This window comes from Panthera uncia, chromosome B1 (assembly GCF_023721935.1).
Source record: "Panthera uncia isolate 11264 chromosome B1, Puncia_PCG_1.0, whole genome shotgun sequence".
Taxonomy (NCBI): Eukaryota; Metazoa; Chordata; class Mammalia; order Carnivora; family Felidae; genus Panthera; species Panthera uncia.
In genome coordinates this window covers 13524609-13538467 of record NC_064811.1, presented here as the reverse complement: position 1 = coordinate 13538467, position 13859 = coordinate 13524609, and the positions used below count along the sequence as shown (strand labels likewise).

The following is a 13859-nucleotide window of genomic DNA, read 5'->3' as shown; positions in this document are numbered from 1 at the left end:
GTATTATATGTAAGTAATGAATCACTAAATCCTACACCTGAAACCAATTTTACCATACATGTTACCTAACTAGAATTTAAATAAAACTTGAAATAAAAGAAATGGATCTTTGTATTAAACCTCTGAGATTTTGGGTTACTGTTACTAAACCATAACCTAGTCCATTCTAATGTAGAAATTGGTACCCAGGAGGTATAGTTATGACAGAAAACCTAAAATATGTAGCTGTGATTTAGAAACTCAGTGGGTGGTGGCAAGGAAACTATTGTTAGTAGCTGGAAAGTTGGCAATCCATGCTAGCTGTGGTAAAATATTTGCTAAAACTATTCATGTGTGTCTCCCATTCTTCCCCTTTCTAAATAGGAATGTTTACCATGGTTATTCTGTCACTATTCCAGCACTGTTTGTTGAGTACGTGTGTGTGTGTGTGTGTGTGTGTGTGTGTGTGTGTGTGTGTAGAAACAGGGAGGATAGATTATCTTTCACAAAAGAAGTTTTATCCTGTTTTAATAAGGGACTACCAAGATTCACCCAGAGATGTTGAACTTTGAGATTAATGCCTTTACTGAATGAAAATGTTAGAATTGTCTCATGTGTGATAGGAGTGAATGTATTCTGTATCATAAGTGGAGTGAACTATAGGTTGATGACTAGAAGAATGGACTGCAGTAATCATTGGTGCAGTTTACCTGTAAATTTGGGTTATCTACCTTCTGAGAAAAAAGAATTATACTTCCCTGCTCCTTTGAAGATAGTACGCTCATATGGTTTGCTTTTGTCAATGAAATTCGAGTAGAATTGACTTGTATAAGTTTCAGGAAGAATCAGTTTGCCATGCATGTTCTTTCCGCATATCGTGAAAGTGGGGACATTCTAGAGATTGGAGCCTCCTTAAGTCATCTGGTTGCTTGGTGAGAACCATCTGCAGTCTTCCCTCTCTCCCATCCCTCACCACTCCACAGCCCCCCATGAACAGTCAGATAAGCAGGAAATACCATTTTTTGCTGTTTTAGATTTTTTGTTACTGCACCATAACCCAGCCCATCCTAACTAATGTAGATTACTGTAAAAGAGATCAGGAAACCTACAAAGGCTGATCATCTGGGCAATTGTAATATGAGTGGAATCTAACTGAATCCATCCATTGATCATTCCAAAAGCATCTTCACTAGTGATTTCACTTGCTCCTCCAACTATGACCATTCTGGGAAGGGTGACTGTGAAATTCAAATTTCATCCTTTTTTCTTTGTGAAAATGTAAAACTACATCTTCATTATTGAGAGGTAATGAACAATGAAACACTTTTTCATAGGAAGAAAAAAAAAAAAAAAGGAAGCAAGCAAGCAATCCAGAAAGCCAATAAGGATAAGCCACAAAACAGGGAGGGTGGAACTGAACTCAGAATGCATAGGAGTTTCCAAGAAGAATAAAACGTATTGTCCACAGACTTGGGCATACATTTCCGGTAATACACAGTACTTCTCAGCAAACTTTGGGTGTCTTAGCTTTGGCTTGACCCCTGCACATATACAGAACTTCATGCACACTCTGGTGCAAAAGTAAAAAATGTCATTGGAGTTTATATTTAATCAAAAGTTTTCTCTCTCTCTCTCTGAAGAAGAAATATTTTCTCTAGCACAGCGTAGTATTCCATAACATTTGTAAAATGCTAAATCCCGTGCCATGCACTGTACTAGAGTCAGAGAAGTGAGAGATGTCAAGGTACAGCCGTCTCAGTGGGTCGCTGTCCTACGGGAGTTTACATTTTGCGAAACATAACAGTTTCCCCTTTCGGAGTTTTCACCTAGCCACACCCAATCCCCCCCGTAAATAATTTTCTATGAAAAGCCTCTTTTTTCGTAATCCTTGTAAATACGCTCGCTCTCGGAGATCTCTTTGCCCTGGAACTGAAGTCACTTTGGCATCTCCCTCTGGATGTTTGGCAGTTATTTCTGATGCGGCCGAATGGCCGGCTTGCTCTATTGCTGCATCTATTCCTGCTCTATTCCTGTCATCCCGGTGGCAGGATGACAGTGACCCCCAAAAGTTTCCAACACTTAAAGCACAAAGCGCAGACAACTCGGGCGGTTTCCACCGCTCTTCTATCTGGGAGCCCAGAGAATGCAAGGCGGCTGGGTCAGACCAGGCGACGCTGGCAGCGCAATCCTGATGGCGAGTTGGAGGCTAAACCCACAAGTCGCACAGCGCAAAGAAGTCAGAGGCCAGTCTACAAGCCCAAGTGTGAGACAACTAGTGAGTGTCCATCCCTGCTGGACTACAACGACCGGCAGGCATCGCGTCGCGGCGGCAAGCTCCGCTTCGGGACCCCGGCGCAACGGAGCCTGGGAAGTGAAGTCTCCAGGCGGCCTGAGTCGCGTCGCGAAGTCAGAAGGGAGGCGTTGCTAGTCCGCTCCATTTAGCACGCTGGTTTCTGGCCGGGCTCCGAGGCTCTCGCTCCCGCTCAGGATTTTCGCGGGCGGTGGGAGCAGTATGGCTTGCTTGAGTAAACTCCGGCGGGAGGAGGGAGATGGGAGTGGATGGGGAGGCGGGGTCAGCGGAAGCGGCAGGTTGCTTCCTTCTCCTCACGCTCCCTCCCCGCCTCTCCCTGAGGGAGTGGTGGGAGGGGGAGGGAAGGGCAGAGGGAAGGTAGTGACACGTGTCAATCAACCCCCCCTCCGGGGGGTGCGCGCTCCGGGGCTCGCGCCGAGGGCTCGCGCCCCTGCCTCGTGCCTGCGCCGCTCGTATGTAAATGAGGGCGCGTGACGCGGGACGCAGATGGACAAGGGAAGAGAGAGAATGGCCGCTGCCGCCGCCGCTGCTGCCGCCGCCGCCGCCGCTCAGTGCCGGAGCCCTCGGTGCGCGGCGGAGAGGAGAGGATTCCGGCGGGAACTCGACTCTTGGCGCCACCGCCTCATGCACTGTGTAGGTAAGAGAGACACGGGCCGGGGCCCCGGCTCCGCGCGGCGACGGCTGCAGCAGCCCGAGGAGTTTGTGGCTGAGGGGGTTAGTTCAGTCTCTCGTTCGGGTCAGTTCAATGGGGGAGCGCGATGGGAGCGGCGGCGGCGCGGCGGCCCCGGCGCTTGCCTTTTGTCTGGGGGCTCTCGCCCTGCGCGGTTCGCGCTCCTTCCCTTCTCAGCTCTTGGGCTCCTCAGGAACTGTTAGTTCGGACCCGCTCGCCGAGCCCCCGAGGAAGCCTCTGGCTCGCGCTCTCCCCGAAACTCCGCGGTGCCCCCTCGCCGCCCGCCGTCCACCCTGTCGGGGGGAGGCAGCGGCCCGGTGGGTCGGCGCCGGGGCGGAGGGGAGCCTGCGGGCAGGGCCGGCGGGAGGAAGGCGGGCCGGTCCGCGCCCCCGCCGGGCGCACACACACCCCCTTCTCGCCGCCGGGGGCCGGGCGGGTAGACGCGGCCGAGTTCCCGGTGACTAGGACCGGGGCGACCCCCGGGCGCTCGCGGGGTGGGGGTCGCGGGTGGGCCGGCTGGGGGCGAGGGGCGGCGGGGGCGTCGCCCGAGGGGCGGGGGCACCCAACTCTGCCCTCTCGCGCTCGGCGGCGGCCGCGGCGGCGGCGGCGCTGTGTGTACCCCTTTAAGAAGGAGCTGCTCGAGCGCTGACGGTTGGGATTTGAAGTTCTTCCTCCCTCTTTGGAAGTCTGGACGGATGGGGGGTGTTGCCATGGCGACGGCACCCTTCTCCCCCCGCCCCCCTTTCCTCCTCGCGGACGCCGGGACGACTCTGGTCCTCTTGTACTGTCATGTGATGGACCCTTCCCTGCATGTACACGCACGTCGCCCTCCCCACCTCCCATCCCCGTTCTCTTGTAATTCGGTCTTCCCTTTTGGTGGGGTGGGAATCGTTTTGCTACAAACTTCTGGGCTTGGGGCTGTCATTCTGCGGGTTGCTCGGGGTGGCAGGAGGTGGTGGGAACTCCCCACCGTGCCGCCGTCGCTTTTTTGTCTGAGTGAGACGTATGCGAGGAGCTGTTATCCAGCAGGTTGGTTTAGTGGGCACAGAAGGGACAAGGAGGGTTATGGGATGGGGTGTGTTGTGCCTGTTTGTTTTGGAAGGCGGTTGCGGGTAGGAGAGTAGGGGAAAGAGGTAGAAAGGAGGGTTGCGTTGTCTTAAGAAGTGGATGGATAGCGGCAGCAGCTTGCTCCACTGGCGATTAAATCTTAGCATTTGGAGTTGAGGAGTAACCTTAGTGCCTTAAGAAAACAACTCTCTTACCTTCTTTCCATCTGTTCTTGCGCCACCTCGCGCCCCTTTTCCCCCACCCCTCTCAGATTTGTTTGGTTAGCCTGAAGATCTTTCTCGTTTTTCACTAGTGAAAAGGAGATAGTGGTAGGATAAACTAATACAGCCTCAGCTCAGAAATGTGCACTGCAGAAAACGGTGGAAATAGGGAAATGACAAGAAAGAAGATTGCTCTGACTAGGAGCATTTAAGTTCACTTTAGGCAACTTAATGTTTTACCCTTATAAAATATATTTTAGTTTTATTTAAGGAAACATTCTGGGAAATAGCTTTCTTTAGTCAAGTATTTATGAATGATTTAGTTCTTAAAAAAAAGTAAAAAAAAAAAACCCTCACGGTATTATTCTTTTATAAAAATGTTAAGCTGACTGTTGCTAGTGCTTCCTAAATACAAAATGGACCCGTTTTCACAATTGCTTATCTAAAGATCTGTTCCACTGACAACCTGTGTAGAAATTGTTGAGTTCGTTGGGTTAGAATCAGGCAGGATGACAGCATTGAAACCCTGGCTCACAATATAATTGTGTTAAGTTTTGCCGCGGCACACAGTAATTCGGAGGCGTCTTAGGTCAGTTTTTATGTTTTAGAATTCTTTGGGTTTTTTCCCGTATCTTCTTACTTAGATCCATGAAATATGGCTCTGTATCACAAAAATATGTGTATTTCTGAAAAGTTGTCAAATTTTAATTAAACACGATGTTGGCTTTGATGGAAAAGGGGGTTTAGAATATCTTTCTGCTTTACCTACTTGGATACTCAAGTAGGATTGGAAGACATTGAAAATTGAGTGGATGTGGTATGTCTAACATGCAATCTCTATATTACATTTTTAATGTAATGTGTATAACTGTACTGTATTTGAAAGGAAATTTTTTCCTGGGCTCTAATTATATTTGAGAAATGTTTCCCATAGTCCCAGTCAGGAGACCTAGCAAAATCCATCTCATACTTTTTGTCATTGTTATTTTGAAATAAACAGTAAAACTCCTTTAAACAGGATATACACTTGTTGATTGGGTTTTTTTTTTTCCTCCCCAGTATCCTATATGTGAAGCACCTATTCATAGTGTGAATTGGGATTAAATGTAGTTTGTGTAATTATTTTAAATTGCCTCTTGCTATTAATGTGCTTACTTTCAGTACTATGTAAACATATTTACAAAAAAGCCATATTCTTTTTCCTTTGCATGTGTGTGAATATTTATATGTATGTATTTTTGCATTGAATATATTCAGTGCTCTTATTGCCTGAAATAATTTTTATAAAACATTACACTTTGTACCTTTGAAAAGAAAATGAAATGACCCAAGTCTTTTTTTTTTTTTTTTAAATGTTTATTTGTTTTTGAGAGAGAGAGACAGAGTACGAGCAGAGAGAGGGAGACACAGAATCTGAAGCAGGCTTCAGGCTCTGAGCTGTCAACACAAAGCTGATTGCGGGGCTTGAACTGGTGAACAGCGAGATCATAACTTGAGCCGAAGTTGGATGCTCAACTGACTGAGCCACCCACGCGTCGCCCCGCCCCGTCCCGCCCCCACCACCAAAAGTCTTATTTTGAAATGAGACATAGGAATTGTAAGCAGTAATTTAGGGTCATATAACAAATTAATATTGAGCCAGTAGTGAAATTTTAAATCTCAGTTCTTAGCCTAGGTTTTTAAAGTAACCTGATTTTTTTAAATAACTCATCTATATTATTCTAATTTCATGGAGGAAAAAGATCATTTTAGTTGTCATGACTGCTGGTAGTTAGCTAAGATGTTTAACCCTTGATAAGGAAAGTGATGTTTGCCTTACTCTATTTGTGGAACTCATGTCTTTAGGTTAGATTTCTGATTACTCTGTACTTTATTCCTGGTTTTTCTTTATAATTTAATTGAAAAGTTGTTCTACAAATTCTGTGTCCTAATCAGTAGCTCTATTTACAATTTATAATTCGATTATTTTTCTATCATCATCCTATACTATAATTTTGAGTATGCTCAGCTAACAAATGTTTGAGTGCTTACTGGATTTAATAAATAGTATCCTAGTACTCATTATGACTATGACTATGACTCATTAAGTGATAACAGACAAAGTCCTGGATTTTATGGAATATATAATACAGTTAGTATCTGATAAGTCATAAAATTTAAAACAAAGTAAAGTTGAGGATAAAGGAAATGCATTAGCATATTTTTAAGCATTACCAGAACTTGTATAGTCCATTAGGATAGTCAGTCTGGGAGACAGGCCAAGTTTTTGTTTTTCTACTTTTTCTTAACTTTTAATTTTGATAAAATTTCAAATTTACAAGAAAAGTTGGAAGAATAGTACAAGGAACTCCTGTATACCTTTACCCACATTCACCAGTTGTATTACATTTTGCTGCATTTGCTTTATCATTATTGCCTTATATCTATTTATCTATTCTTATTTTTTCTGAATCATTTGAGGATAATTTGGTGACATCATACCTCTCTACCCCTAAATTCTTCAGTGTATATTTCCTAAAACCAAGGACATTATCTTACCTAATCACAGTATATTATTAAAACCAGGGCATTTAAAAATGATATAATACTATTATCTATTTCATAATTCATGCTCAATTTTTATCTTTTATCTATTAGTCCCCTTCCTCCCCCCACCCCACATCATGTATCCTGTGATCTCTTTAGTCCTATCTCTTTAGTCTCTCTTAACGTGGAACACTTCCTCAGCCTTTCTTGTATTTCTTGACCTTGACATTTTTTAAAAGTACAGAATGGTTATTTTGTACAATGTCCCTCAATTTGAATTTGTCTATTGTTTTCTCATGACTAGATTGGTTATACATTTTTGGCAGGAATACCTCTAAAGAGATATTCTCTCTTTATCAGTACATCATATCTTGAGGTTCGTGATGTTGGTTTGTCCCAATGTGATGATACTAGGTTTGAAAATTTGGTTAAGGTGGTGTTCTCCATATTTCTCCCTGAAAGTTACTATTTATCCTTTTGTAATTGATATGTAATTTATGGGAAAATGTTTAGAGGAACAGAATATCTACATAGTCACACCCATATTTCACTCACAAGTTTTAACATCCTTTCATGATTTTCTATCTTCACCATTCCTTCTATAATTAGTAGTTGGTATTCTGTCATAAAGCCATCTTTCCCATCTCCTCTCCACTATTTATTTATCCAGTTATTTCTATTTGTCTGAACTCCTGGATTATTATTATTATTTTTATTTTTATTTTTTTAGAGAGAGCGCACCTATGAGCTGGGGAGAGAGAGGGAGAGAGGGGGAGAGAGAGAGAGAAAGGGAGGGAGAGGGAGAGAGAGAGAGAGAGAGAGCAAGAGAGAGAATCTTAAGCAGGCTCCACGCTCAATGTGGAGCCTGATGCAGGGCTTTATCCCAAGACCCTGGAATCATGACCTGAGCCAAAATCAAGAGTTGGATGTTCAACTGACAGGCACCCCTGAACTCATGGATTCTTACTTTATTTAATGGTTACATCCATTTCTGTCATTATTTTGATCCCAGATTGTCTCAGGTTTGGCCTTTGGGTGCCTCATCAAGCTGGTTCCAGTGTTTTTTACAAATCACACCTTTCTACAACCCCTCTCACCCTTATCTCTCAAATGATTTTTTTTTTTAAAGTTCATTTATTTTATGAGAGAGAGAGAGCGTGTGCAAGCACCTGAGCAGGGGAAGGGAAGAGAGAGAATCCCGAGCAGGCTCCATGCTGTCAGTGTAGAGCCCGATGTGGGGCTCCATCTCATGAACCTTGAGATCACGACCTGAGCTGAAACCAAGAGTCGGATGCTTAACCAACTGAGCCACCCAGGCGCCCCTCAAATGATTTTTTGAGCACTTCCTGCCAAAATAAGATATTCCAGGTTAATCTTGTACTTAACCTGTCCCAGCCCTTAAATCATCCATTTCTCCAAGGAGCATCTCCATTCTTTTTAGTGTAGAATAGAGATAGATACCAAAATCTGAACACTAGGTTTCAGCGCTGTTTTTAAACCCTATTTTTCTGATACAAAAGCTAATACTCAATGTAACTGATTTGCCTAAGGTTGCTACATCAAAACAAAATGGCAAAGATTTGATTAGAATCATTCTATAAACTCCATTTTATTCCCTACATACCGGTGTTATGCAGTAGAAATATAATGGGAGCCAAATATTTAATTTAAAATTTCTGGTAGCCACATTTGAAAAGCACATTTTCTAGGCCAGTGTGTTCAAAATATTTTAACATTAATCCATACAAAAATTATTAATGAGTTCGTTTCAATTCTTTTGTAATATTTAATTTTTGAAATCAGGTATTTAAAACTTTTTTTTAATGTTTATTTTTGAGAGAGAGAGAGAGAGAGAGTGAGAGCACAAACAGGGGAGGAGCAGAGAGAGAGGGGGACACAGAATCCGAAGCAGGCTCTAGGCTCTGAGCTGTCAGCACAGAGCCTGACGTGGGGCTCAAACCCAGGAACCATGAGATCATGACCTCAGCTGAAGTCAGACGCTTAACTGACTGAGCCACCCAGGTGCCCCTGAAATCAGATATTTTATACATCTAGCACATCTTAATTTGAACTAGCCACATTTCAGGTGCTTATTAGCCACATGTGGCAAATGGCTACCTCGTTGCCCGACGTAGTTCTGTGGGGTAGTAGCTCCAGCCAACTCTTGATACCATGGTGCCACTTACTTCAGATTGTTGATAATAACCACACCTATAGCTTAATTTATCTTCCCCCAAATCTTTTATTTGTATAGACTAATACAGCAAATAAGTAAGCTCTGGAGCTAGACTACCTTTGAAACCTAGTGTTACAACTCACAAGTTGCCTAATCTCTCTGTACTTTAGTTTCTTATCTGTAAATTGGAGATAATAAAGTGGCTTGAGAATTAATTATGTTGATATATGCTAATATGTGTCTGCCATATAAAAAACATTCCATAAATTTTAGGTGTTATTATTAGTGATTTATACAAGTTATTAGCAGCTTTGAGCTTTATGCTTTTGCCAGTAGGTTCTGTCTGGTGGGAATGCTGGTACACGATAAAAGGATCATGAGGCATGTTAGTGGAAAAGATAGTGAGGGCTTGCATTATCTGTATTAAGGTTAGTTTAGAGCCACAGAGTCAGGGTTTTAGAATCACAGTATATCATTTAGTATAATCCTGTCTTTATATGGAGTGACTAAAAAGACATTTGATGCCTTCCTACACTCTAAGGAATCTTTTGGCTTTGTAGTAACTGAATACAAGAAATTAGTTTAAATTCATTAAAAAAAAAATCCGTATCCTACTAGATCATACTAGATCATCTTGCAGCTACTCTTTGTTGGTACCTACTCTGTATTTTATGCTTCCTTAGAGCTTTGCACTCTGCAAGTGTTTGTAGAGTGCAACTTTCTTCCAAACTACCTGTGCCATTTTATAATAGCAGTATCAGTGTCAGAGGATAGTCTCTTCCTCTATTTTTAACCTGTGAAGAAGTTATGGGAGCGACTCATAGAGCTGTGACACTTAAAAGATAGGGCAGTCTAGGTAAATAAAATTTTAGATAATCAACTTGACATTTCTTTCTGGCTACTTCTTGCCTTCTGATCTTTTGTCTCCCCACAAACTTCTTCGTCATCTTTTCATTACTGCCATGTAAATTCCAAAAGGGTAGATTTACTTAGAAATCTTAATTTGATGAAGACTGGTATGGATGGGTCAGCCACCCAAAAACCTTGGCACTTGGCTGTAGCCAATTTTTTACCCATTTAAAAAGGTGTAAATTATGGCACTAATAATGTTCACCAGGAAAATGGAATCTGTGTTGATAATGAGTAGTTGGGTGTTTAAGACATGTATCCAGTATGTCTTTAAAATAGGCATGTCTGGGGCACCTGGGTGGCTCAGTCTGTTAAGCGTCTCACTTTGGCTCAGGTTGTATCTCGCGGTTTGTGGGTTCAAGCCCTGTGTTAGGCTCTGTGCTAACAGGTCAGAGCCTGGAGCCTGCTTCAGATTCTGTGTCTCCCTCTCTCTCTGCCCCTCTCCCACTCACTCTCTCTCTCTCTCTCTCTCTCAAAAATAAATGTTAAAAAATTTTTTTAAATAGGCACGTCAATGGATTTTACATGTAAAATTTGAAATCCCTTATACTCCTGGATTATTTTATACTTGGGAGGGTAAAGTTCTGCCATCCTTAGAAACAAGTAGTGTGCGAATTTTGTATTTTTGCAAATGTTAGAGGCTACAGGTTGGTCTCTTCATGTCCATACTACTTCCGGTGACTGGCTATATATGTGTATCCCTCAAGGCTTGGCTGTGCACCTTGAGAAGTTGTTATTATGTATTTCCCCCATGCTCCCCTGACTTGTCTGACTTTCAGCCCTGGTGTTTAACTCTACAACAGTGCAGTCTTGAGAGGAGAAAGCAACAAAGGCATGTAGATTTTGGGGCATGCAATTTTTTCTCCCTTAGTAAATCTAGTCTTTCATTTATTCTACATTTTGTGTGTGGACTTCCTTTTTCTTTTTTGATAGTATTCCTTCTTCTTGGTGTGTGTATATATATATATATATATATAGCCAGCATTCATGGGTGATAACAGTTGGTTATCACTAAATTCGTAGGTTCAAAATTTTGGGGACCCATTTAACTTTATTAGAGTCCATACTTAGGGCTGAATCTATCATTAAGCAATTCTTTCAAAAGTTTTCATTCACCACAGAAGGTAAGAGAATGTGAAACTTAATGAAGGATCACTTTTCTCTATCTCCTCTCATTTTATACAGTTTTCTCATAATTGACAAGAAACCTAACCTCACTTACATTCACTTCTTGTTTTTCTTTTTTATTTTATTTGTTGCCAAGTTATTATTACTTTGTTTGCACTGTCTCATAGATTCAGTTTTTATCGTGAAGTAAGCACTTTGGGGAGATTCAGATAAGATTTTGGTTTATATCAATATCTGCATTGCTGGTTTTATTGTGTTTCAGTCTATATTAAATCATTATTTGAAACAACTGCTTTGGTTTGTAGTTTACAAAGCAGTAATATCTCCCATTTGTCTTTCTTCATCAAGTAAATACTAATAACCATATTCAGGAAGTACATCATAACTTACTAGACTGCTTCTTCCTTATTTGTATGTCTAGCTTCTTCTTTAGACAGCCTATACATTTTCATCTGCTTTTACTTCTTTTTTGTATACATTGCCCCAAATTCTTGAGTATCTTTTTAGTTGTATGTTCTACCCTGCATCCTCAGTAACTTGTAATTGTAACCTAGAGTCTTTTCTAAAGTATTTACTGAAAAACAAGCTTTCATTAATTCATTCAGATTGGCCAATTCATTTCTTTTTTTTTCTTTTTTAAATATTCATTTATTTATTTTGAGAGAGAGAGACATAGAGAGTGAGCAGGGGAGGGGCAGAGAGAGAGAGGGAGACAGAGAATCCCAAGCAGGCTCCATGCTGGCAGCCCAGAACCCGTCATGGGGCTTGACCTGAGCCAAAATCAAGAGTCCGACACTCAAACAGTGGAGCCACCCAGGTGCCCTGGCCAATTTGTTTCTGATGGGTATGTGCAAGGTTTGTATGTAGGAAGTAACTTGCCCAGTAGTATTCATATTTAAGTAGTAAATCATTTAGGGACAAGGGACTGAGTCCTAACAAATGGTAGAAAGGACTAAGAATTGAAGGAATATGGTTTTTTTTCTTAGCCTTAATCATTATAGCCTTTGGCACAAGTCATTTTTCTGTAAACTAAGATAATATCTGTCCTTACATGCTCACTATTTTTTGTTTTGGGGAAAGGTGCTGTAATACTTACACAGTAGTTTTTTTTTTTTTTTTTCTGTGCTAAAGATATAAATTAAGGAATTATCAGCATAAAGATGATATTTAGGGGTGCCTGGGTGGCTCAGTCAGTTAAACATCCAACTGTTGATTTCAGCTCAGGTCATGATCTTAAGGTTCATGGGATTGAACCCTGCCTTGGGCTCTGTGCTGACAGCGTGGAGCCTGCTTGGGATTCTCTCTCCCTCTCCCTCTGCCCTTCCCCCATTCATTCTCTCTTCCTCTCCCTCCTCAAAATAAATAAATAAACATTTAAAAAGAGGACGATATTTACATCCATGGAAATGGATGAGATTACCTAGGGGTAAGGGATAATTAGAGAGTAGAGTACTCTATACCATGTCTTAAGAAATCTTAACATTCCCTGGGCAGATGAAGAGGAGCCCCAAGGTAAGGCCACTGAACTTTTACACTGAAAAGTAAGACACCAGGCTATAAGTAGGAAAACCAGGAAAGAGTAGTATCGCCAAATCTAAGAGGAGATTGTTACATGTTGTTGAGATGTTAAGTATCTTGAAATAGGGAAGTATACATTGTTTTTGGCAACATGGAGGTTCTAAGTGACATTATTAGTAAATTGCAGCAGTATGGTGGGGAGGGAAGCCACATTGTAATAGGTTAGAAAAATAAGAGATGTATATAAAGGATTATTAGACTACTCATTTGAGAAGCTACATTGTGAGGAAAAAGATAAAAGGGGCAGTAATTGGAAGACCCTGGGGTCTAGGGATGTTTGTTTCTTAAATAGGAGATACCATTATGGTGGGGACTGCTTTTTTGAATCAGTAATATCAATGATTAGTTTGTATGTTATTTAATTAATCTCAGACTTGATAGCAACAATATGTTGAGACAGATAAATAGGATGGGCTTGGTTTGAGTCACTGAATGTGATCTCTAAATGTATCTCTTTTTTTTCCTTCAAAAATTTTTTCCTAATTAAGTTCATCACTAAGATATGTGTGGAATTAATGTTATACAATTTAAAGAAATGATTTTTTTCCAATTAATTTACTGTTGTCAGTTAATCCTCACAGATCTTGAGTCCTACTGTGTGGCAGTTGATGGGGGGGGGCATTTAATTCTATGTTTCTTCCTTATTGGGTTCTGAACTGGAAATAGACTTAGGACTCAAAGATCAAAATGTTAGCTTTTTAGGTAATTAGGTTGTATTGGGGTTCCTGGGTGGCTCAGTCGGTTAAGCATCTGATTCTTGATTTTAGCTCAGGTCATGATCTCAACAGTTTCGTGAGTTTGGCTCCGTGTTTGGCTCTGAGCTGACCGCTGACCAAGTGGAGCCTGCTTGGGATTCTCTCTCTCTCTCTGACCCTCTCCCTGCTCGTGCTCTCATGGTCTCTCTCAAAATAAATAAATAAATTTAAATGGTGAGGTTGTATGGACAAATCAGACTTCTTTACTCCCTGTCCTCCTGAATTGACCTTACCAACAATCAAAGATAGAGCAGTTAGAACTGTAGACCTCTTCTAAAATACTGGGAAGTTCTGTGCCTGGTAGAACTTGGTGAGTTTACCATGTGATTTGCTTATTGCTAAGGTGTGACCATCTAGGCAGAGTAAGAGGGAAGCTTGGCCGTGCATGAAAAGTGACCTTTAAAACAACAATTCATCCCACTAGGAACAACTATCAGGTTGCTGCCAATATTAGTCATTCTTCTTTCCTTTGGGAGGACTCAATAAGGGGTAGAGAAAAGGGCAGAAGCTTCTTTCAAAATACTTCCCCTAAGAATGAAAATTGTTGGGAGAGGTGGGG

General features: G+C 41.7%; 1 protein-coding gene across 9 annotated transcripts in view; it reads left to right on the top strand.

Annotated features, from left to right (window-relative positions):
• Nucleotides 1–2568: 2568 nt before the first annotated feature.
• Nucleotides 2569–13859, top strand: part of LCORL (ligand dependent nuclear receptor corepressor like) — a 166939-nt gene continuing 155648 nt past the window's right edge. For 2 of the 9 annotated variants that reach the window (XM_049630360.1, XM_049630363.1), the window contains exon 1: nucleotides 2590–2927. In XM_049630360.1, coding sequence (XP_049486317.1) covers nucleotides 2777–2927 — 151 coding nt within the window. In that variant the 5' untranslated portion in view covers nucleotides 2590–2776. Of the gene's footprint in view, nucleotides 2928–13859 lie in introns of all 9 variants that reach the window. The other 7 variants (XM_049630364.1, XM_049630361.1, XM_049630356.1 and 4 more) reach the window with 6 other exon arrangements.